The following is a 25,586-nucleotide window of genomic DNA, read 5'->3' as shown; positions in this document are numbered from 1 at the left end:
GAAGTCGGAAGTTTACATACAGTTACGTTGGAGACATTAAAACTCGTTTTTCAACCACTCCACACATGTCTTGTTCACAAACTATAGTTTTGGCAAGTCGGTTAGGACATCTACTTGCATGCATGACACAAGTCATTTTTCCAATAATTGTTTACAGACAGATTTGTTCACTTATAATTCACTGTATCACAATTCCAGTGAGTCAGAAGTTTACATACACTAAGTTGACCATGCCTTTAAACAGCTTGGAAAATTCCAGAAAACGATGTCATGGCTTTAGAAGCTTCTGATACGCTAATTGACATCATTTGAGTCAATTGGAGGTGTACCTGTGGATGGATTTCAAGGCCTACCTTCAAACTCAGTGCCTCTTTGCTTGACACCATGGGACCATGCAGCTGTCATACCATTCACGAAGGAGACATGTTCTGTCTCCTAGAGACAGATGCTAGAGAAAGCAGGTACAAAAGTATCTATATCCACAGTAAAACGAGTCCAATATCGACATAACCTGAAAGGCCGCTCAGCAAGGAAGAAGCCACTGCTCCAAAACCGCCATAAAAAAGCCAGGCTATGGTTTGCAACTGAACATGGGGAAAAATATTGTACCTTTTGGAGAAATGTCCTCTGGTCTGATGAAACAAAAATAGAACTGTTTGGCCATAATGACCATCGTTATGTTTGGTTTGCAAGCCGAAGAACACCATCCCAATCATGAAGCATGGGGGTGGCAGCATCATGTTGTGTGGGTGCTTTGCTGCAGGAGGGACTGGTGCACTTCACAAAGTAGATGGCATCATGGGGAAAGGAAAATTATGTGGATATATTGAAGCAACATCTCAAGACATCAGTTCAAGCTTGGTCACAAATGGGTTTTCCAACTGGACAGTGAACCCAAGCATACTTCCAAAGTTGTGGCAAAATGGCTTAAGGACAACAAAATCAAGGTATTGGAGTGGCCATCGCAAAGCCCTGACCTCAATCCTATAGAAAATTTGTGGATAGAACTGAAAAAGTGTGTGCGAGCAAGGACGCCGACAAACCTGCTCAGTTACACCAGCTCGGTCAGGAGGAGTGGGCCAAAATTCACCGAACTTATTGTGGGAAGTTTGTGGAAGGCTACTCAAAACGTTTGACCCAAGTTAAACAATTTGAAGGCAATGCTACCAAATACTAATTGAGTGTATGTAAACTTCTGACCCACTGGGAATGTGATGAAAGAAATAAAAGCTGAAATAAATGATTCCCTCTACTATTATTTGGACATTTCACTTTCTTAAAATAAAGTGGTGATCCTCACTGACCTAAGACAGGGATTTTTTACTACGATTAAATGTCAGGAATTGTGAAAAACTGAGTTTAAATGTATTTGGCTAAGGTGTATGTAAACTTCTGACTTCAACTGTATATTTCTTCAGTATGAGAAAAGCACTGACACCTCAGGTTCTGGGAATTAATTCAATGATTTCTTGAAAATCCACCAAAAATAGGCAACTTGGGAGTAAAATTATAATATGGGCTATATTCTTCTATTACCCTTTCACATATGAGAATTATATCTTTATGCATCTATTATGTTATTGTTTTTTTGCCTTTGCCATATAGAGCATGCTGAAAAACAGAGGGGACGCCAGCCCGCGGCTGAAGATGGGCAGGATGGAGGGCAGGGTGGAGGGCAGGGTGGGGGCAGGGTGGAGGGCAGGGTGGAGGGCAGGGGGGGGCAGGGTGGAGGGCAGGGTGGGGGGCAGGGTGGGGGGCAGGGTGGAGGGCAGGGTGGGGGGCAGGGTGGGGGGGGGCAGGGTGGGGAAGGGTGGGCAGGGTGGGGGGGCAGGGGTGGAGGGGGGCAGGGGTGGGGCAGGGTGGGGGGAAGGGTGGAGGGAAGGGTGGAGACCAGGCAGAAGAGTGTGTGGAGAAGAGAGAGGACAGTAAGAGCCGTTGTGCCCGCTGCCCGCTGAGAGCCATGTGTCGAGCTGTGTGGGGGCTGGTCCTTGGGTGCTGTGTGGCCCTGGCGTGGGCAGTGGGCACACACAGTGCCAAGCAGTCTCTGGAGCAGCTCCATGCCCCCTTCTTCACTATTTGGTTCTGCAGTACATGGAACCTCCTCCTCTTCCCCCTTTACTACCTGGGACACCTGCTAGGGGCAGAGCAGAGACAGTGGCCCACAGCCTGCTTCAGGTGAAACAACAGCTAAAGAGTCCTCTGACAAGCAGGCGTTGGGCCCATTTCAGGTTGAGAGAAGGTTGACAGGGCTATGTGTGGCAGGAAGTCATGATCACCTCTTGTTTTTGTTATTACACTCATCTAGATTGATTCTCTATTTTGGATAGAGTGTAATATAAGGATTTACAGTAACTTTAGATTTGTCAATTTACTAAATGAATGGTTTTCTTTTTAGGGAATATAGAAAACCTATTGCCACAAACCCTCTGTATCAGACAAGATATTTAAGACAAGCTGCTTTGTGCTTTAATCTGCATGAGGTTAGCAGCCAAACAAACATCTTAAAAACAACCCTGCTGTTTATCCAGAGGATTGGTAGAGAGGTTGACCAGGTCACCAGGCGCCTGCCTCTGTCTTCCTGTGTCCCAGGCAGTGCAGTGGCTTCCTGGTGGAGGAGGACATGACAGTGAGAGTGCTCCTGAAGGGTGCAGCACCGTTCTCCGTGCTGTGGAGTCTCTCAGGCTACCTGTACCTGCTGGCTCTTTGTCGCATTTCAGCGGGAGACGCTAGCGCCATTCTCTGCTGTAGCCAGGGCTTCATCTTCCTCCTGTCCTGGATCGGACTCAACGACCGGTTCATGGGTGTACGGGTAAGAACATCTCCTCTGTAAGTTCTGGATAAAGGGGGAAGGGGGTGGATGGACAGTGCAACACAAAGCATCTACCAATGTAGATACTCATTTAAGCATCCAGATACTCACATCAAAGCTTCCATAAAAAAAATTCTCAAATGTATAGATTTCCCTTGAGAGAGCGGTGCTTGTCGTTTAATTCAAAGGAAACGGTACTGTATTGAACGACCAGTTGAGGAACGTTGTGATTATGGCAGCCCAGAGAGCGATTGTGTATGGTGTGCTGCACAAGTTTTGAGATGTATAATGGTCAAACCCATATTGATCAGGCCACACCCCCCCACCAAACAGGAGGGTCACATTTTATTTGGATAGTCCGGATTTTCCATCAGTAGATGGTCTACAGATGGTCATACTGTCAACAAACTATCTGTTGATCAGCAACTGCTTGCTAAGACTATGGTTATGGTTAGGTTTAGAATACGGTTTAGGGTAAGGGTTAAGTTTAGGGTAAGGGTTAAGTTAGGGTAAGGGTTAGGGTAAGGGTTAAGTTTAGGGTAAGGGTTAAGTTAGGGTAAGGGTTAAGTTAGGGTAATGGTTAAGTTAGGGTAAGGGTTAAGTTTAGGGTTAGGGTTAGAGCTAGCATTTGGGTTAGTACATTGACAGTTGAAATGTTATTGTAGAGTCTGTAGATACAGTAGTCTGTAGAGCATCTACAAATGGACTATCCAAGTCAAGTGTTACCAACCGGAGGGCAAACACACCTCAAAAAGCTGTTAGAGAACGGTGCGGGAAACGGGTCGTTCAGTACAAACCGTCACACAATGTAGCAAATGTTCAACCGAACTGAATGCACCCCAGCCAAGCTCTCACATGGTAATTGTTGACCAACAACGTATGTGGGGTTTGACTTTGATGAGTTTGAGTCAATTGATTAATGTGTACCTAACCTTTTAACCTGTTTATGGCTGAACAAATCAAAGTGTTCCTTTGTCATTAGTGTTGAGCTGTGATGTCTTCCTGTGTCTTTTTTCTCTATCAGATAGTGGCTGTAATTCTCTCCATCACAGGAATCGTCATGATGGCGTATGCTGACGGTTTCCATAGCGACTCAATCACAGGGGTGGCCCTGGCAGTAGGCTCAGCTTCAACCACTGCCCTGTACAAGGTCATCGGCATTAAAGTCCTACTCCATTCTCTGTTTCACTTCATTAATCGCATGATTTACTTAACAAAAGGCACATCTCATTAGGTGGTCCAGGTGTCCTCATGAAATGGCACGAGGCAGACCTTTCCTCTTGTATTCTCTGTTGCTCCCGCAAGCAAGCAGGGAGACTGATGACATCAGAGGGCACCATCAGACCAACTCCTTCATTGGCCAACGCCTTGAAGTTTGCAGTTGTGTCGAAAAAACACTATTTCGCACAAACATATTTTTTTACTCTTAAGTGTGTCTACGTTACTGTATATACAGATTAAGTCGGAAGTTTACATACACTTAGGTTGGAGTCATTAAAACTAGTTTTTCAACCACTCCACAAATGTCTTGTTAACAAACTATAGTTTTGGCAAGTCGGTTAGGACATCTACTTTGTGCATGACACAAGTCATTTTTTCAGCAATTGTTTACAGACAGATTATTTCACTTATAACTCACAGTATCACAATTCCAGTGGATCAGAAGTTTACATACACTAAGTTGACCATGTCTTTAAACAGCATGGAATATTCCAGAAATGATGTCATGGCTTTAGAAGCTTCTGATTAACATAATTTGAGTCAATTGGAGGTGCACCTGTGGATGAATTTCAAGGCCTACCTTCAAACTCAGTGCCTCTTTGCTTGACAACATGGGAAATTCTAAGGAAATCATCCAAGGTTCATCCTTGGAAGCAATTTCCAAACGCCTTAAGGTACCGCGTTCATCTGTACAAACAATGGCACGCAAGTATAAACACCATGGGACCACGCAGCCGTCATACTGCTCAGGAAGGAGACATGTTCTGTCTCCTAGCGATGAACGTACTTTGGTGCGAAAAGTGCAAATCAATCCCAGAACAACAGGAAAGGACCTTGTGAAGATGCTGGAGAAAACAGGTACAATAATATCTATATCCACAGTAAAGCGAGTCATATATCGACATAACCTGAAAGGCTGCTCAGCAAGGAAGAAGCCACTGCTCCAAAACTGCCATAAGAAATCCAGCCTACGGTTTGCAACTGCACATGGGGACAAAGATCGTACTTTTTGAGAAATGTCCTCTGGTCTGATGAAACAAAAATAGAACTGTTTGGCCATAATGACCATTATTATATTTGGAGGAAAAAAGGGGAGGCTTGCAAGCCGAAGAACAACATTCCAACCATCCCAAAGTGGGAGGGGGGGGGGGCAGCATCATGCTGTACCAAATACTAATTGAGTGTATGTAAACTCCTGACCCACTGGGAATGTGATGAAATAAATAAAACCTCAAATAAATCATTCTCTCTATTATTCTGACATTTCACATTCTTAAAATAAAGCGGTGATCCCCACTCATCCTCAGATTTTTACTCTGATTAAATGTCAGGAATTGTGAAAAACTGAGTTTAAATGTATTTGGCTAAGGTATATGTGAACTTCTGACTTCAACTGTATTGTTTTTCAACAGAAAACGTTTAAAAATAGCTGGAGTTTGTCTGTAGGTCTCCTTCCTAAATCAAGATGTTAACTGTTGTGGTGGGCAGACATAAGCACAAAGTATTTACTTGTGTTTTTATTCTTCAAGGTGTTGTTTAGAAAGCGAGTGGGAGAGGTGCATCCGGGTACTGCCAGTGTTCTGCTGTCCTGTGTGGGGCTATGCTGCTGTGTCCTCCACTCCTGGGTGTGTGTGATACTCTACCTCACACATGTGGAGTACTGGCCTCCAATCCAGTACATCCCCTGGGACGCATTGTGCGTGATGGCCTCCCTGCTCCTTGGTAACACTCCCCCGCTAATTTCTGTACAGATATTCTATTTTTATTTAACTAGGCAAGTCAGCTAACAAATTCATATTTACAATGACGGCCTACACGTCCAGATATTAAATTAGTTCATTTGAATAACTCTGTTTTTAACATTTCCTTCACTCTTGTCCCTCCTCTCTCACCATCAGCTTTCAATGTCTTGGTGAATCTAGGAAGTGTGCTTGCCTACCCCTCCCTTATTTCTCTTGGAATGTTACTGAGCATCCCAGCTAATTCAGGTACCGAAAGAACAATGATATTTATCTGCTTATAAAACTCCAAATGATAAATCAAGCTAAACAACTGTGTCGTGAGAGATCTTCATACAGGTTTTCCTGAAGTCATTGTGGGAATCTCAAACAGCATTCCACTATACCTGACCCCCTACTGTATCTCTCTGCAGCAGTGGATTTCTATGTCGCTGCAGCCCCCCAGCTCAGCCAGGTCAGAGTGGCTGCAGCAGCTATCATCGGGGTGGGCTACCTCTTACTGCTGCTCCCTGGAAACTGGGATGATAGTGTTGTCCACTGGATAGAGGGTCTGTGGCAAGGAGGATGGAAAGAGGACAGTGTGGTTGGAGAAGATGGAGGAGCTGATGGAGGAGAAATTGCAAAGCCCAAGCCCAAACCAGCAGGCATTGCTGCCATAACATGATGCTCTTTGGTTTTACATGACAGAACTTGGTGTCAAAAGTCTCTCAACCAAAACCAGGGATGCAACTTTGGTTTTAGAAGTGGGGGGGAATAACTTGGTGGGGGGTCTGGGGGTCCTCCCATTTTTGGGGGCATATAAAGCAAATTTCCTGCATTTCTGCACAATCTAATATGACCCATTGCCCTTTCAAGCCATCTCTATTTAGAACAACATAAAGAAAGCAAAAATGACCAGTCATCAAGCTAGGTAAGAGATCCTTATTAAATATGTTTAAGTGATTGATAAGACTGAACTAGATCAATGGTAATTCAATAATCAATATTGTGCTGCACCTTGAACGAATAGCCTAAAAAACTAACAACTCTTACAAATAAAGTACAAAGACTTTTGATTGTCTTTATTCCATTTCAGCCAGACCGCCCAGCCAGCCCGAGCCACCTGCACGCCCCACCCCCATCAGTCTAGTCAATAACTCAACTCTCTCCCCAACAAAACTTACTTCCCATCTTTTTTTTATGTCTCAAGGAAAGGTTTGAAAACAAAAGTGTTGTAAAAACACACATACACATTAACACATAGAAACAGTACACCCTAAATAAAATCATTAATATCATATGCGTAATAGTACTGTAGCTCTTTTTATCTGCACACAATATAGCTGGGTCACCCCATCCTGCCCCTAGGGGTCCACGGCCCTGCAGCCCCCAACCCAACACACCCCACTCAGCTTTAAGATTTTAGTGAAACATTCATTATTGGTTTCAGGTGTGTTAGGCCAAGGTCAGAGTGACAACCAACAGTACAGCAGACCCCCAAGGCCAGGACTGAGGAATGAGCAGCCCAGCAGCTAGGGATTTCCTAAATAGTTATCTCCCCTGACATGAGCATGTTTTCAATAAAGACTCCCTTTGTCATACTGTATTCCATATAAGGTATCCATACTTTATGAAAGTTGCACAGTATACCCTTAGTCTAGTAATACATACTAGTGTGTCTAGTGTATCTAGTGATACATAACTTGACATTTCTTCCATGGGGCGGCGCACAATTGGCTCAGCGTCATCTGGGTTAGGGAGGGTTTGGCCAGCAGGTATATCCTTGTCTCATCACGCACTAGCGACTCCTGTGGCGGGCCAGGCACAGTACATGCTGACCAGGTCTCCAGGTGTTTCCTCCGACACATTGGTGTGTCTGGCTTCTGGGTTGGATGTGCGTTGTGTCAAGAAGCAGTGCGGCTCGGTCGGGTTGTGTTTCGGAGGACGCATGGCTCTCGACCTTTGCCTCTCCCGAGTCCGTACGGGAGTTGCAGCGACGAGACAAGACTGTAACTACTACCAATTGGGGAGAAAAAAGCGGTAAAAAAAATAGTTTCAATCTTTGAAGTTTCTTGCTTGCCCAGTGTTTGCTACACTGAAAAAATAGTGTTGTATCTGCAAGAATTCACCTCAGCTCCATCCCAGACTTCCCTGGCTGCTTGACTCTGTCACCATCTTTTCTCAGATGTGCTCAGAAATACTAAGAGGCATGACAAAGACTTACATTGGTGTACATTTCTACATTATATTGTCCATGATTTTAATCAATGGTTCAACAATTGAAATTCCCAGATCCCAGACTAGCCAACTCAAGATGGAACTTTTATATTCATTCACTGATTGTTATAATATACTGCAAAATTCACCTGAGCTCTGTAGACTGGTCTTCCCTGGTTGTCTGACCCTGCTGGGACACCTGTCATCATCTGATCCTGCTTGATGTGTACTGTAGTGTTGTGTACTGACTGCACCATGAAGCCTGTATAGCTGCTTATATCGTGTCAGTGTGAAAGGAAGGGAATTAGCTAGGGAAACTGCCAGATAAATCATGTTACATTGCTATACTGACTAATAAAAACTCTGGGTTTAATCATTTGATTCAGGTCTAGTGTGATTGAGGCAAAAATAATAGCTAATGTTAGTGAGCTAGCTAGCTGTCAGTTTTCCTAGCCAACTTTTGGCTAGCTCTGCTAGCTAATGGTACAATGGTACATCATCAAATTTACATATGTTGAAACAGGACAAAACAAAGGCAACAAAACATTTCCATACACACAACAGCTGTTAGATACTGCTACCTGACAGATACAGCAGCTAGAGGCTAGCTAGAGCTGAACTGGCTGTGGTAGCTGCTAGCAGTTCATTCACTTCAGCTGAGAGGGGATGAAAAATTTGCTAATGTTAGTTACACTACTAGCTCAGCACAGGGAATCATTTGTTATTTTTTTCTGTCAAACAGCAGTTACCTTGCCAGCTAGATCAGTTAACTAAAGAGAAGCCCTGTTTCTGCTCTCCTTGCTTTTATAACTCGGAGAAAACGCGCAACATAAACAGCAGCTGCTTCTGTTCAGAAGTTTAGCCTTCACACAGCCTGTCCGCAAGCTCTGTGGTTTCTGTGTGGTCCTAAATCCAGCTCAAACCGGAAAATTGCCTACCTGACTGCTCTGAGGCGTTTACACGGTCCTAAAGCACACCTAAGCTAAGTTCTGTATCACCGTGCAATGATAAAACTGGGAAGGACCAAAAATGCAATTTCAGAATTTTGCGGGGTCATGTCCGCCAAGCCCCAGTGAATATTCCGCCCCTGACCAAAATAATGAATTGTCTTGTGTCTTTCGGAGCTAAAGTGCCAGATGACCATAGGCCTGTATATTAAAATATTGTGGATGTTTTTCTACGAGGCGTACTCGGTACCCCAAGGGCATGAGATATGTGTTAGATATACTCTGTATTTGAGGCTATCTGTATTTCGTTATGCAGAAAACAAAAGTTAGTTCTCTTTTACTTTACTGATTAATTCTTCATATTTAAAAATATTTTATATTTTTCTTTGTAATTGTTTTTTGCAAACAAACTTATAAATACAAACAACAACTTACAAGACACACAAACAATGACTACATCTCATCTGCCCAGACACTCATCCCCATACCCCATCACAATCTTGGTTCCAATAGTTTATATTTTTTTCTACGAGATTGTCAGTTGGATAGGCTCTGTGCAAGGTTTTTTAAATCTTACCTATCATATGAACATCTTTTTCTGACTCAAATAGGATTCCCTCAAGATTTCTCTGATGTCCAAAAGATTTCAAATCGAAATGACGTCATATGTAACTTTTAATGTATTTGAAACTATCTACATTGGTCAGTCCAACAATTATTGTTTTATTCTGTGATGGAAATAAATGTATTTCCTGTTACAAAATTCATTTACGGTTTCTATGCATTTTGTTTTCCATGTGGGCCAATTTACCGATGAATGTTTAACAGCTATCTAAGGATTGTTCCATAAGGTTGTGTTTCTAGGGAGTGATATTGGTTCTTGTAAAATACGTTTAATTTTCTTCCATATCGTTATAGTGCTCTTAACTAGGAAGTTGTTAATGTTCTTAGCTTTATCATTTGAAAATAGACTCGTAAAAAGATTTTGGGATGAGCATGTGCATCTTCAATATGTACCCATTGTTCCTCTTTAGTGCATTTAACTATATATCGCAAGGCTTGGGTGGCGAGTTGATACAATTCCAAGTCTGGAAGGTTAAAACCACCCTCAGACTTACAAAAAATATGAAACTTTCCTTTTTATTATATTAATTTTATTTGCCCATATAAAGTATTTGGTTATTACCAAGAAGAAATAGTAAAACTTTGGCAGCCATGCCTTTCTAACGAGATGTATTCTACCTGTAAGATTTCTTGAAACTAAATAGACGACATATTATTTTAGTGTTACGATGCTTTTGGGAAACTCAGCCCTGGATGCCCAGATAGCTAGCAACGCACGGTTACATGCACACAATAATAATATTATTGTGGATAGCCAGATTAAAATACAATTTCGTTTAAAACGTTTACATGCTTTGCAATAATAACTATTTCCCGAATAATACTGTTTACATGGACAGATCTGAAATCAAGTTCCTGATTGGACTTTTGATAAATGCAGAAAATTAAAAATCAAAATAAAAGTTCTACCTCAGTGACCACGTTATTTTTGACAAGTATATTTGATTCTGAGTTCGGACATATAACGTTTGGATGTGAAAACTATTTCTAAGATGCATACTTTCAGTTTTTCCGAACTAATGAAAGTCACCCAGTAAAGTACTACTTGAGTAAAAGTCTAAGAGTATTTGGTTTTAAATATACTTAAGTATCAAAGGTAAATGTAAAATCAAATCAAATTGTATTTATCACATGCGCAGAATACAACAACCTTACAGTGAAATGCTTACTTACAAGCACTTAACCAACAATTCAATTTTAAGAAAATCCCTAAAAAAGTAAGAGATAAGAATAATAAATAATTAAAGAGCAGCAGTAAATAACAATAGAGGGGCTATGTACAGGGGGTACCATTTCAGAGTCAATGTGCAGGGGGCACCAGTGTCTAGGTAATTGAGGTAATTATGTACATGTAAGTAGAGTTATTAAAGTGGCTATGCATAGATAGTAACAGAGAGTAGCAGCAGCGTGGGGTGGGGGCGGCAATGCAAATGGTCTGGGTAGCCATTTGATTAGCTGTTCAGGAGTCTTATGGCTTGGGGGTAGAAGCTGTTTAGAAGCCGCTTCGAGTTAGACTTGGCGCTCCGGTACCACTTGCCGTGCAGTAGCAGAGAGAACAGTCTATTGTCAGGACCCGGTTACGAACCTGGGTCTCCGGAGTGAGAAACAGTCACTTAACCAACTGAGCCACGAATAGTCAGCAGAGCCCAGAAGATGAGGCAGACAGCAGTACTTAGGACGGTGTATTTAATAAAGTAAAAAGGAGAAGTCCTTAAATACAAAAATGGCAAATCCAAAAGGTGGTAGGAATAGCACAAAAAAGCCTCAAGAGATACTCAAAAACAAAAACAGAATTCCACAAGAGCATCCACCGGAATCGACAAGAATACACAGAACACTAGGGCTGGGTGCTAACATACAAACACAGAGCACAGAACTGAGGGAAACTAAGGGTTTAAATACAATCAGGGGAAAAACGAGGCACAGGTGCAAATAATAATGGGGAACAAGGGAAAAAACATAAGGTCAAAAAGCACAATGGGGACATCTAGTGACCAAAACCCGGAACAACCCTGGCCAAATCCTGACAGAATTCCCCCCCTAGGAACAGCTCCTGACGTTCCTACCAGCTCTCTCAGGGTGGAGGGCCCTGAACTGACGAATGAGGTCAGGGTCCAGGATGTCTTTGGCAGGAACCCAGGAGCGCTCCTCGGGACCGTAGCCTTCCCAGTCCACCAGATACTGCCAGGACCGCTGCACCCGGCGGGAATCCAGTATCCGATGGACGGTATAAGCCGGCTGGCCTCCAATGACACGAGGCGGAGGGGAGGTCTGTCTGCCGGGACAAGGGGAGAAAAAACAACAGGTTTTAACAATGAAATGTGAAATGTGGGATTAATCTTAAGGGATCTGGGTAAGTGTAGGCGATAAGAAACTGGGTTAACTCTCCTGGCAACCTTGAAGGGACCGATGTATTTTTGGGACAGCTTGCGAGACTCCACCCGTAGAGGTAAGTCTCTTGTGGAGAGCCAGACTCTCTGGCCGGGGCGCAGGGTAGGCCCGGGACGGCACGTCTGTTGGCTTGTTGTTGGTACCTCTGTGCATAAGATTAAGACGGGTCTTCCTCCACATAAGCCGACAGCGTCTGATGAACTTCAAGGCTGAAGGCACTCTGACTTCTGCCTCCTGGTCTGGGAACAATGGAGGAGCATAGCCAAACTGACACTCGTGCGGGGACATACCAGTGGAGGAGGAACGCAAGGTGTTGTGCGCGTATTCGGCCCAAACAATAAAGGATGACCATGTGGACGGGTTGTCACGAGTCATACATCGGAGGGTGGTTTCCAGCTCTTGATTCATCCTCTCTGTTTGGCCGTTGGACTCCGGATGGTACCCTGAAGATAGACTGGCAGAAGCCCCCATGAGTTGGCAGAAGGCCTTCCAAAACCTTGAGGCGAACTGGGGACCTCTGTCAGAAACCATATCTTGAGGAATGCCGAAGACTCGGAACACATGATTAATTACCAACTCAGCCGTTTCCTTGGCAGAAGGTAACTTAGTCAGAGGGACGAACCGCCGCCTTTGAAAACCTGTCGATTATGACTAGGATAGTAGTATTGCCATGGGATGGAGGAAGTCCAGTAATAAAGTCCAATGAGATATGGGACCAGGGTCTGTGGGGAACAGGTAAAGGGTGAAGGAGTCCTTGTGGGCGGAGGTGAGAAGATTTGCCCTGGCAGCACACAGGACAGGCATTGACGAAAGTGGCAACGTCTTCTCTTATGGTAGGCCACCAGAACTTACGCTGGATGAACTCCAAGGTGCGACCTGCCCGGATGACAGGTGAGGCGAGAGGAGTGCCCCACAGAAGGACCTGAGTCCTCACTGCCTTGGGACAAACAACCGATTGGCAGGACCTCCTTTCGGGTCCGGTTCGCTAGCTTGAGCACGTCTCACGGTGCCACGAGATCGGAGCCACAATCTTAGCAGCAGGAAGGACAGGCATGTCCGTGTCATCTCGAATGGCAGGAGCGTAGACTCGGGACAGGGCATCCAGTTTGAGATTCTTCGACCCGGGCCGATAGGTGAGGATAAACTGGAATCGATTGAAGAAAAGAGACCATCTAGCTTGTCTAGAGTTCAAGCCTGCTGGATATACTCCAGATTTTTGTGGTCCGTGCACTTGAAACGGGTGAGAAGGGCCAGTGTCTCCATTCCTTCAATGCCATCTTAACCGCTAGGAGTTCACGATCATCGTAGTTCCTCTCTCGGGGTAAGCCGGTGTGAGAAGAAAGCGCACGGATGAAGCTTCTTGTCTTCACCCCTCTGAGACAGGACAGCTCCAACACCAACCTCTGATGCGTCTACCTCCACCACAAATGGTTCATCCGTAGTCGGTAGTATCAGGATGGGAGCAGAGAGAACGCGCTGCTTGAGTCCTTGGAAGGCCGTCTCAGCTTCTCTTCCCCACAAAAACCTTGCATTGCCACCCTTGGTTAAAGCTGAGAGGGGCTGCCACCAAGCTGAAGTTCTTGATGAACTTGCGGTAGAAGTTTGTGAAGCCCAGGAAATGCTGAACTTCCTTAACGGATTTGGGGGTGGGCCAATCCGCTACCGCCCCTACCTTCCTGGGGTCCATTTGGACTCAACCGGGTCCCAGGAATTGTACTCGGGATGAATGGATTTTCCGGCTTAACGTACAGATGGCTGTCCAGGAGGCGTTTGAGTACTTGTCTGACATGCTTAGTGTGTTCTTGAAGGGAGCTCGAAAAGATGAGGATGTCATCCAAGTAAACGAACACAAATATGTTAAGCATATCCCTAAGCACATCGTTTATGAGCGCTTGGAACACCGCTGGGGCGTTGGTCAGGCCGAAGGGCATCACCAAGTATTCATAGTGACCAGTAGGCGTGTTGAAAGCGGTCTTCCACTCGTCACCAGGTCTGATCCGCACAAGATGGTATGCGTTGCAGGTCAAGCTTAGTGAAAACAACTGCTTCCTGGAGCAGCTCGAAGGCTGTGGCCATAAGGGGTAGCGGGTGTTACGGACGGTTATGGCATTGAGTCCCCGGTAGTCAATGCAAGGACGTAATCCACCGTCTTTCTTGGCCACAAAGAAAAACCCTGCTCCCGCCGGGGAGGTGGATGGACGCATGAGGCCTGCTTCCAGAGCGTCCTTGATGTAGGTATCCATAGCAGCTCGTTCGGGTGGAGATAGGGAAAAGATCCGACCCCTGGGGGGCAAGTGCCCGGAAACAGGTCGATGGGGCAATCGTAAGGTCTATGGGGTGGTAGCATGGTGGCCCTCTGTTTGCTAAACACCAGTTTGAGGTCATGGTAACACTCGGGAACTCGGGTCAGGTCGATGGATTCTAAAGACTCGGGAGTAGAACTCGGGGAATTCTGGAAAATACAAGTAGCTTGGCACGTAGGACCCCACTGCTTGATAGTGCCCACAGACCAGTCGATGTGAGGGTTATGGTTGTGAAGCCAGGGGTATCCAAGGACGAGAGGGAACTCGGAACAGGAGATCAAATGAAAGTTCATCAATTCCTGGTGTTGTGAAACTGAAAGTCGCAAGGAGGCAGTGACATGAGTGACAAGTCCAGATCCCAAAGGGCTTCCATCCAATGTAGTGACCCTCATGGGTTCACTTAGAGGTTCAGAGGGAACGCCATTCTCCTTCGCCCAGACACCATCCATGAAGTTACCTGCGGCTCCAGATACCAAGGCTTGAAGGTGAAGCTTGTGGTTGTCCCAGGAGAGGGTGACTGGAATGAGCAGACGGGAGTTGGACGGATGGGAGGAGGTTATGTTTCCCGTTACAGTTCCCCCGGTCTGTACGGGACAGAGCGTTTCCCTGGAGCCCGGGACACGTGGAACGGAAATGGCCCGGTTTGCCGCAATATAGACAGCGTCGCTCCCTCATCCGGCGGTCTCTCTCAGCCTGGGAGATGCGTCCAATCTGCATGGGTTCCGATGGAGCCAGCGAGGATAAAGGTGGGGACTCGGAGCTGGGACTGATAGGGGCTAGAGGTCTACGGTTGAGTTCTCTCTCTCTCAGACGCTGGTCAATGCGTGAGGCCAACTTGATCAGGGACTCGAGATTGTCCGGTGGTTCCCAGTGGCCAGTTCATCTTGGATAGTGTCGGAAAGGCCTTTCAGAAAGCACACCGTGAGCGCCTCGTTGTTCCAGCCACTTGCTGCTGCCACCGTGCGGAACTGGATGGCATAGTCCGTCACGCTGCGCCCACCTTGGTGGAGAGTCAGGAGCTGTTTGGCTGAGTCAGAACCACTGCTTGGGCCTTGAAACACTCGTTTGAATTCCTCAGCAAAGGCAGAGGAGCTGGCACAGCAGGAACTATGGGCATCCCACACAGCAGTAGCCCAGGCCAGGGCTTTTTCCGACAGCAGGGTGATGATATAAGCGATCTTAGATCGGTCGGTGGGAAACGACGAGGGTTGTAGCTCAAAGGAGAGAGAACATTGGGTGAGAAACCCTTTACAAGCACTTGGATCACCTGAGAACCGTTGGGGAGGTGAGGTTCAGCCAGGGGTTAACTGCCATGGGTACGTGAATCTGAGGTACTGGGACGGGAACTGTTGCCGGGGTAAGAGATCAGATATTTGCTTAATGGAAGTTTCCGACAGAAGATGACAATGTCTAGCCATTGCCTCTTGCTGAACCAGGGCGGCTTCGTTGCGTTGGACAGTCTCCTGGTGGTGGGACAGCATGGCAAAAAGGTCCTGGGAACTGGCTGCCTCTGGGTTCATTTTTGGCTCGGTGTTTCTGTCAGGACCCGGTTACGAACCTGGGTCTCCGGAGTGAGAAACAGTCACTTAACTTCTTGAAACTCTCCATCCCGGATCCGGGATCGTGACTAAAGCCTCAGGCTCATTAGCATAACGCAACGTTAACGATTTCTGAAAATCGCAAATAATTAACAACACTGTCATCTCAGATTTTCAAAATATGCTTTTGAACCATAGAAATTGACTAATTTGTGTAAGAGTATGCAAAGCTAGCATAGCATTTTGTGTAGCATGTAGCACGCAACATTTTCACAAAAACCAGATAACCAAATAAATAAAATCATTTACCTTTGAAGAGCTTCTGATGTTTTCAATGAGGAGACTCTCAGTCACATACCAAATGCGTCTGTGTGTAGGAGAAATCGTTCCGTTTTCTACATTGCGTCTGGCTACCGAAACAAACCGAAAATGCAGTCACCTACAACGTAAAACTTTTTCCGGATTAACTACATAATATCGACCGAAACATGGCAAACGTTGTTTGGAATCAGTCCTCAAGGTGTTTTTTCACATATCTCTTCATTGACATGCAGTTCGTGGAAGCTTGCTTTACTCTCTGTATCGTATGGAAAAATACTGGCAGGTGACTTTTGCGCACCAATTTCGGCGCAGTACACCGGGCGGACACATGGTAAATGTGGTCTGTTATGGTCAATCTTCCAATGATCTGCCTACAAATACGTCACAATGCTGCAGACACCTTGGGCGACAGAAAGGGCAGACTTACTCCTCTCGCGTTCACAGCCATATAAGGAGACCATGGAAAACAGAGCCTCAAAAATCCTTGTCATTTCCTGGATGCCATCTCATCTTGGTTTTGCCTGAAGCTCACGTTATGCACAGAGAAGATCTTTGTATTTCTGGACACGTCAGAGTGTTTTCTTTCGAACGGTAGCAATTATATGCATAGTCGAGCATCTTTTTGTGACAAAATATCTTGTTTAAAACGAACGTTTTCATCCAAAAATGAAATAGCGCCCCCGTTTTTAGTCAGCAGAACCCAGAAGATGAGGACGGTGTATTTAATAAAGTATATGAGCAGAAATAGCGCCCCCATAGATGCGACTGAGCCACGAATAGTCAGCAGAACCCAGAAGATGAGGCAGACACAGCAGTACTTAAGACGGTGTATTTAATAAAGTATACCAAGCAATGCTTTGCTCTCGATTGTGCAAATGTAGAACCTTTTGAGGATCTGAGGACCCATGCCAAATCTTTTCAGTCTCCTGAGGGGGAATAGGTTTTCACGACTGTCTTGGTGTGCTTGGACCATGTTAGTTTGTTGGTGATGTAGATGCCAAGGAACTTGAAGCTCTCAACCTGCTCCACTACAGCCCTGTCAATGAGAATGGGGGCGTGCTCGGTCCTCATTTTCCTGTAGTCCACAATCATCTCCTTTGTCTTGATCATGTTGAGGGAGAGGTTGTTGTTCTTGCACCACACGGTCAGGTCTCTGACCTGCTCCGTATAGGCTGTCTCATTGTTGTCCATGATCAGGCCTACCACTGTTGTGTCATCAGCAAACTTAATGATGGTGTTGAAGTAGTACCTGTCCGTGCAGTCATGAGTGAACAGGGAGTACAGGAGGGGACTGAGCACGCACCTCTGAGGGGCCCCCGTGTTTAGAATCAGCATGGCGGATGTGTTGTTACCTACCCTTAACACCCGGGGGCGGCCCATCAGGAAATCCAGGATCCAGTTGCAGTGGGAGGTGTTGATGAGCTTTGAGGGCACCATGGTGTTGAATGCTGAGCTGTAGTCGATGAATAGCATTCTCATATAGGTGTTCCTTTTGTCCATGGTGTTGATGTGAGCCATGACCAGCCTTTCAAAGCATTTCATGGCTCCAGACGTGAGTGCTACGGGTCGGTAGTCATTTCGAAAGTTTACCTTATTGTTCTTGGGCATAGGGACTATGGTGGTCTACTTGAAACATGTTGGTATTACGGACTCAGTCAGGGAGAGATTGAAAATGTCAGTGAAGACACTTGCCTGTTTTCAGCGCATGCTCAAAGTACACGTCCTGGTAATGTCTGGCCCTGTGGCCTTGTGAATGTTGACCTGTTTAAAGGTCTTACTCACATCGGCTGCGGAGAGAGTGTGATCACATAGTCTTCTGGAACAGCTGATGCTCTCATGCGTGTTTCAGTGTTCTTTCGAAGCGAGCATAGAAGTTATTTAGCTTGTCTGGTAGGGGTCACTGGGGACTCATCTGTTCTTCCCTTTGTAGTCTGTAATAGTTTACAACCCTGCCTCATCCGACGAGTGTCAGAGTCGCTGTAGTACGATTCAATCTTATTCCTGTATTGACGCTTTGCCTGTTTGGTGGTTCGTCGGAGGGCATAGCGGGATTTCTTATAAGCTTCCGGGTTAGAGTCCCGCTCCTTGAAAGCAGCTGCTCTAGCCTTTAGCTCAGTGCAAATGTTGCCTGTAATCCATGTTTTCTGGTTGGGGTTGTACTTTTTAATTTAGGGACAACGGGCACACTCGATGACACTTATTTGAAGCCAGTGACTGATGTGGTGTACTCCTCAATGCCATCGGAAGAATCCTGGAACATATTCCAGTCTGTGCTAGCAAAACAGGACTGTAGTTTAGCATCTGCTAAACTGTGCTTCCTGCTTTAATTGTTGTTTGTAAGCAGGAATCAGGAGGATAGAGTAATGGTCAGATTTGCCAAATGGAGGGCGAGGGACAGCTTTGTATGCATTCTGTGTAATAGCTCAAATTTAGTTCAGTATCAAAAGTAAAATAATTAATCATTTTCAATTCCTGATATTAAGCAAACTAGATGACACAATTTCCTTTTTTTCTTTTTATTATTTAGGGATAGTTAGGGGCACACTCAGCATTTAAGCATTTACATTTTTTGCCAGATGTCAAGTTCTCTTGAAAATGCTAGTAAATGTCAGGGAAAAAAAATGTAAAATACAAGATTTTATCTAGTGAAGTAAAAGTTGTCAAAAAATAAATAGGAAAGTACAGATACACAACAAACGACTTAATAAGTAGTACTATAAAGTATTTTTACTTAAGTACTTTACACCACTGTGTGCATGTAAACGTAGGCTACTCAATGAAACTGCCATGAGGTGAATTGTAAGTGGCTTCCTTCAGCTCATTTGATCTTGTTTTTGATACCATGTCTTGTTTTGTGGTGTTTTGACTGATGTTACATCTGTGCTAATATGGCTCAAATGCGCTAGTTAGCTAGCTAGCTAACCAGAAACTGTAATAATGTATTTGAGAGACAAGTGCTCATTTTTCAAATGTATTTATCTTTTCAATAAACATTGGAGACGAAATACAGAAAACCTGTTTTTGACAACCTAAATTAACCAACTAACCCACCCATCTATTGGTGGTGCAGTTAAACATTCTAATGCCTTGGGCTAAATCAGGGCCACACAGAGGGTTTCTGGGTAGCCTTGAGCAAATCTACTTTGAAAAAAATATACACCTTAAGCTATGGGCTTTAAAAATAAGATACCTGTACAATGTCAGATATAGAGCTGAAATGTATTCAATATTAAGTTTGCATCCCAATATTACACTTTATATACATCACAGAAAAGGGAAATATGCCAAAACCATTTGACAGAGAAACACCGGATTGCCGGCAAAAAGTGTATTAATTATGAAATTATGAAAGCTATTAATAATGTTACACCCATGAGGCCACTAGAGGGCACGTTGGTCATTCCACTGCAGGAAATGGATCTATGACAACAACTAGCCATCACATATTGGGTCAATCTTCAAGGTCATAAGGTTACACAACCTACAAAAAAGATGCTACTAGACTGCTGGGAACATGAACGAAATCTGAATAGATGTTTTGGGTGGATGGGCAAAGGCATGGCGAGAGATTGTGATTGTTTTGGGAGGAGTTTAGCCCCTCTGTGGTTCTTCCTGCTATCCCACCTTGGTTGCTCCCTCAGCCAGTGATCTAGGGTAGCTTGAGACGGTAAGAGATGAGAGAGTAAGAACTGAGAGAGTAAGAGCTGAGACGCTAAGAGCTGAGACGGTAAGAGCTGTTGAGGAAGGAGTGGATTCATTTGTAAGTGAACATTTAAGAACTCAGTACTATCCTTTCTTTAATATATTCACAGATGGATCTAAGGACCCTAAATCAGGAAGGACAGGTGCAGCTTTTAGTATTACTGAGTTTAAAGTGGCTGTGACAAAAAGAGCAATGGATAATTTATCCGTATACACAATGGAGTTGCTGGCCATACTCTTGGCTGCAGAGTGGGTGGAGGAGGTGAGGCCAGACAGGGTCTGCTCTGCTCTGACTCCTGTGCAGCACTCAATTGTGTATCGGAGCAGACAGGATGTATTGTATGAGGATTTGCAGTGCTTGTATAGGGTGAGACAAATAGTGGTATTTGTGATGTTCCTCTGGGTACCAGCTCATGTGGGAGTAGAGGGGAATGAGGAGGTGGATGTTATCACCAAGCAGGCTCTCAAACATCCAAATGTTGAAATGGAGCTGTCAATCAGTAAAGCAGACGCCAAGGGGTTAATAAGAACAGTGGTTAAAAACAAATGATAAGAGTTTTGGAAAAAGGATGGAAAGGGAAGACAACTGGACCTAAGGAAGGATTTTGATACTGTTAACCATGAGATTCTCATCACAAAATTGTCCAAGTTCAATTTTTCCCCTGATGCCTTGAGTTGGATGAAATCATGCCTTGAACGCAGAACTCAGTGTTACAGAGTGAGGAATGAGCTGTCGCCCACCCTTAGCTATGATGTGGGCATGCCCCAAGGGTCAATACTGGGGCCCCTCCTGTTCAGCCTGTACATTAATTATCTGCCTTCTGTCTGTACTGGGTCTGAAGTTCAAATGTATGCAGATGATACAGTGATATATGTGCATGCAAAGAGCAAACAACAAGCTGCACAAGACCTCACTACTGTAATGGTCCAGGTTACAAAGTGGCTCAGTGACTCGTGTTTGCATCTCAATGTGAAAAAAAACTGTTTGCATGTTCTTCACAAAGAGGACAACAGATGCTACTAAGCCAGATGTCTATGTGTCAGGGGCAAAGCTCCAGGTGGTATCTGATTTTAAGTACCTTGGCATCATACTTGATTCCAACCTCTCTTTTAAAAAGCATGTGAAAAAGGTAATTCAAATAACAAAATTCAACCTAGCTAATTTCCGATTTATACTAAAGTGTTTGACTACAGAGATAGCAAAACTGTACTTCAAATCTATGATACTCCCCCACTTAACATACTGCTTGACTAGTTGGGCCCAAGCTTGCTGTACAACATTAAGACCTATTCAGTCTGTCTACAAACAGGCTCTCAAAGTGCTTGATGGGAAGCCCAATACCCATCATCACTGTTACATCCTCAGAAAGCATGAGCTCCTGAGTTGGGAAAATCTTGTGCAATACACCGATGCATGTCTTGTATTCAAGATCCTAAATAGCCTGGCTCCCCCTCCACTCAGTATTTTTGTTAAACAGAAAACCCAAACATATGGCAGCAGATCCACAAGGTCTGCCATGAGAGGTGACTGTATAGTTCCCTTAAGGAAAAGCACCTTTATTAAATCAGTTTTCTCTGTGAGAGCTTCCCATGTCTGGAATACACTGCCGTCAGACACACTTAACTGCACCACATATCACACTTTCAAAAACTGCTTGAAGACATGGCTAAAGGGCAATCAGATTTGTGAACATAATCCCTAGCTGTGTGTTACCGCTTTCCATGTTGTCTGTTGTCTGTAGCTTGTGAGGTGTGGAAACACTTTGTTGCTTTTATGAGTTTTGTCTTGCTGCTTTTTGTTCTATGTTGCTATGGCTGTATGCTACGTCTTACTTATCCAATGTTGCTCTGTCTGTATGCTATGTCTTGCTTGTCCTATGTTGCTATTGTCTATATTGTAATTGTTTTTAATAACCTGCCCAGGGACTGTGGTTGAAAATTAGCCGGCTTGTTAATACTGGCACATTTACTGAAATGTTACTGTGCACTGTCCCTGTAAAAATAAAATAAACTCTAACTATATAAGATCCAGGAAAATGTGGGGGCAGGGAGGTCCTCAGGTTGAGAGAGAAGGGTAATTAAAAGGCTGAGACACACAAGGCTCAACAGTACATAGGAATTGGTGGGAAAACATCCGACTGGGAGGTGTGGTCATTGTCAGGAGGAGATGGAGACAGTGGAACATGTTCTATTTCAGTGGCAGAAATATGGGAGGGAAAGGGAGAGATTGTTATTAGATTTAAGGAGTAATGGGGTTGAAGAGCCAAGGGGATGTAGTATTTAATTGTGTTTTTCTTTATGGAGACGAGAATAATGGGTAGGATTTAGACCTTCCCTGTCTCTGGTCCACACTCCAGTCAGTTGGTTGTGGTAATGAACCTTAAAGTTGGTTTCCATATAAAATCCACAGATGAAGAAGAAGAAGATCGCGAGACTTTCGGGGACGCTTGCAAAGCAGACCAGGCTGAGGTTTGAGAAGTCAATAAGAGAAGTGAAACATTATTCTTTAGCGGTAAATTTTCTCGAAATCTAAAGGCACAACCTAGGTTCGAGACAATGTATTGTGTAGTTGAACATGTTATTACTCCAACCTCGTAAAAGTGACAAACCGACACGTTTTAATTTTTGTAAAAAACAACTTTATATTAAAGGAGTGCCGTTGATTTGATGGTCTGCACATGCGCAATCCGAAAGATTAGACCCGATGACGTTTCTGCGCATGAGTTAAAGTAGCCAACGTCGCCATGACATCCCCTACAAGGATGATCTTCATACTGTACCACAGAAAGAACAATGAGACAGATATTTCAACGGATGTATAAATGTGAAGCATCCGCTTGGCGTTTCCACTCACTACCAAATATGGAAGTAGTGAGAGGAAGCCTATTTGCCGGCAGTGGGAGAATATTCTGCTAATTTTCTCATTTATGAAACATTTGATTTCAATACAGGTTTCCTACAAGGGTGATCTTCATACTGTACCACAGAAAGAGCAATGAGACAGATATTTCAACGGATGTATAAATGTGAAGCATCCGCTTGGCGTTTCCACTCACTACCAAATATGGAAGTAGTGAGAGGAAGCCAATTTGCCGGCAGTGGGAGAACATTCTGCTAATTTTCTCATTTATGAAACATTTGATTTCAATATAGGTTTCTGTTCCCAAAACTAGAATATGTTACAAACAGAGTTGACTATGTTTTGTAGACTTTAGCCTTTGCCGAAGTAAAAAAAAAAAAAAAAGCGTTGTTTAGGAGTGCAAAGGCGAATTGAGTTATTGCATACGCGCATTTCACAGAGTAGGCGTTCCCTAACGGAATATATGCTAGAACGCGCCAATAGGATGTTGCTTGCTCGTGTTTCTCCGCCCACCTCCTGGTTTGTTCTGCCCACCGTGACGCGTTTGTTCCCGTTTAAAACGACGGGCTGAGGTCTATCTTGGTTTAGTTATAAAAATATATATTTGACTAGACTGTCTCTGAGCTAGCTAGCTATAGTCTTCCACTACGGCAGGTGGCAGTAGCAAACCTATAAAGGTTACATTTCAAACGTAGTACACGCATGTGTACATACATTTTTTGTAAAGCAACGGCGTGCAGCAACCAGGGATAGCAGTGGAATCATGGCACTGAATGCAGGTAAATAAACCAGCTGCTTTCTTTAAATGCTTATGTTTTATTTTGATAGGCTATCTCAAAAGTTTATTTTGCTAATTGTCTTTCAGAATGCCAGACTCTGACGTTTTTGGGAATTAAAGTTTTGACCGGAAGCCCAGTTTGACAGCTAGCTTGGACAGCTAAACCAGCTACAGTAACGTTAGCTGGCTAATTGGCTAACGTTAGCCAACTAGTTGGTCTACCGGTGTCTCCAGTTTAGTTAGCGCAAACTGACGTCGCATAATACTTGCTTGCTAACTAGTTATTGTTGGCTCACTATCAAACGTTAGATTATCATCACCTAGCTAGCTGATAGATTAACCAAAATCGACTAATACAACGCGTTAAATGACCGTACTGTCAGTTTGATAAACTAGCTAGCTGCAAGCCAGCCGTGTCCATATGACTGAGTTCTAATAGTTTAAATGTCGGTTTCCTCACCCTCCACGGTTTTCTTGTCAGACGACGATGACTTCGAGTGGACACCCCCTTCAGAATCGGAGATGAAGGTTATTCATGCTCAGCGGGAACGACAGGACAAAATAAGCAAGCTCATGGGTGCCTACCTCCTCAAAGGCTACAAAATGTTAGGAGAATGCTGTGAGCAATGTGGGGTGAGTGGGGGGTAATCCAGGCCATCCCAGTTTATATATTTGTAACATTTTATATATTTACTGAGTGAGATCTATAGCTAAATATATTTACTCTGTAATGCTTTTTAAAACTAAAGGGATTGATTCGTCTTGTCTTTGGAGATTAATGAACGTCTAAGTAGTATTTGGGCTTGAGTTTAATAATTGGTTGTTTGTACCTGTCCAGACGATTCTCCTTCAGGACAAGCAGAAGAAGAACTACTGTGTTGCATGTCAGGAACTGGACTCTGATGTAGACAAGGACAACCGAGGTAAGAGTCTGTGCAGGGCTAGGTTCATTTATGTTATGACTGGGGGGGGAAAAGTAGCCTGACAACTTTTCATCCTGATTTTAATTTAGCTGCTTTATTGATCACTCCATACAAAGAAAACACTTGTGGGTGTGATGTTTGGCTGGAGTAATGTGGATCGGTAGACAGGCTAGGAAATTAGTTTCCTGAGCTAACTCTGGGCCCTGCTTATGACTAATCTAATATTAGTTTGCAACTGAACAAATAATTGTCTTGCTCCAACTAAACTGTTCTTCTCCTTTCCTTATCTTTACTGTCCTCTCACACTCAGCCCTAAATGCCCAGGCTGCCCTGTCACAGGTCAGAGAGAGACAGCTAGCCTCTCAGCCTGACCGTCTGGACAATGGAGCCCCCTCCAGTGACACCCCCCTCTCCATCACAGGGCAGCCCCGACCAGAGCACTGCGAGGGCGCTGCGTCAGGACTGAGAGGGCCCCTACCTCCACCAGCCAACCCCTCCCCTGCACTCACCGTGACCCCTAGCTTCCTCCCTACATCCACCCCATCCATACAGCCAGTCCAGGTGGCAGCCCCCATAGTAGCCCCTGCACCTCACCCAGCCCTGTCTAGTGCTGAGGATGCAGTGCTGCACAAGCTGCGGTGGGCTACACAGGAGCTCCAGCACTCAGCCTCAGTAGAGGCTAGTATCCAGCTGTGCAGCCTCATCCGCAGCTGCGCAGAGTCACTGCGCAGCCTGAAAGAGCTTCACCAATCATGAGACTGAACTGATGGCATTTCTAAAAACAGAAACAAGGCATAAACACATGCTCACATAAGCAACACTGGAAGTTGTAGCAGCTTGATTCCCTTGCAAAGGTTTTTGTGTCAAATATGAACAGCTTCGCCTCTGGCAGTAAAGGTTCATGTAATTAACTTGGACAACTGTCTGTGTATGCATAGTTTGTATTTTGATTGCCTGACCTGGAGTGTAACATTTGTATAAACATTGCTGTTACTTTTCATTTGAAGTCTTCTCTGGATTCATGGTGAAGTTGACACAAACTTGCATGGGGAGAATGGGCACCTCTGAGTGGTTTATTTCTTTAAACTGCATATAGTTGAGTGGGGTTTGACTGGTTGATATTAATGTACATCACTTGTTTATAAAAATCTGAATTTATCCACATTATTCCTACTTTCTGTCCTTATTACTTCATTTTTAAACAAGTGGCCTTTGTTTTATGTGGCATACTACC

The 25,586-nt window shown here is 44.3% G+C and overlaps 2 protein-coding genes and 1 long non-coding RNA gene across 5 annotated transcripts; 2 read left to right on the top strand and 1 right to left on the bottom strand.

The window, feature by feature from the left end:
* The first annotated feature begins 1,608 nt into the window (after positions 1-1,608).
* LOC135543756 (solute carrier family 35 member F4) lies at positions 1,609-6,433 on the top strand. The gene is made up of 7 exons (XM_064971110.1): positions 1,609-1,680; positions 1,895-2,175; positions 2,590-2,809; positions 3,834-3,959; positions 5,560-5,752; positions 5,929-6,018; positions 6,183-6,433. The coding sequence occupies exons 1-7, from the start codon at positions 1,609-1,611 to the stop codon at positions 6,431-6,433; spliced, it is 1,233 nt and encodes a 410-aa protein (XP_064827182.1).
* A 495-nt stretch (positions 6,434-6,928) lies between these two features.
* On the bottom strand, positions 6,929-8,848 carry LOC135543866 (uncharacterized). Of its 3 annotated transcripts, none has more exons than XR_010456261.1 (4): positions 8,547-8,848; positions 8,115-8,235; positions 7,878-7,948; positions 6,929-7,764 (listed from the first exon to the last, which is right to left on the bottom strand). It is a non-coding gene; the product is annotated as an uncharacterized LOC135543866 (long non-coding RNA). The 3 variants fall into 3 exon arrangements; XR_010456260.1 differs by having other exon boundaries at positions 8,115-8,621; positions 8,715-8,848; XR_010456259.1 differs by having other exon boundaries at positions 8,115-8,848.
* A 14,357-nt stretch (positions 8,849-23,205) lies between these two features.
* LOC135544140 (protein ZNRD2-like) lies at positions 23,206-25,519 on the top strand. Its single transcript, XM_064971546.1, has 4 exons — positions 23,206-23,430; positions 23,911-24,062; positions 24,268-24,352; positions 24,663-25,519. Exons 1-4 carry the CDS (start codon positions 23,415-23,417, stop codon positions 25,106-25,108), a joined length of 699 nt encoding a protein of 232 aa, XP_064827618.1. The 5' UTR covers positions 23,206-23,414; the 3' UTR covers positions 25,109-25,519.
* Positions 25,520-25,586: the final 67 nt, after the last annotated feature.

The sequence above is a fragment of the Oncorhynchus masou genome, chromosome 8 (assembly GCF_036934945.1).
Source record: "Oncorhynchus masou masou isolate Uvic2021 chromosome 8, UVic_Omas_1.1, whole genome shotgun sequence".
NCBI lineage: Eukaryota > Metazoa > Chordata > Actinopteri > Salmoniformes > Salmonidae > Oncorhynchus > Oncorhynchus masou.
This window is presented reverse-complemented; position numbering and strand designations above follow the sequence as displayed.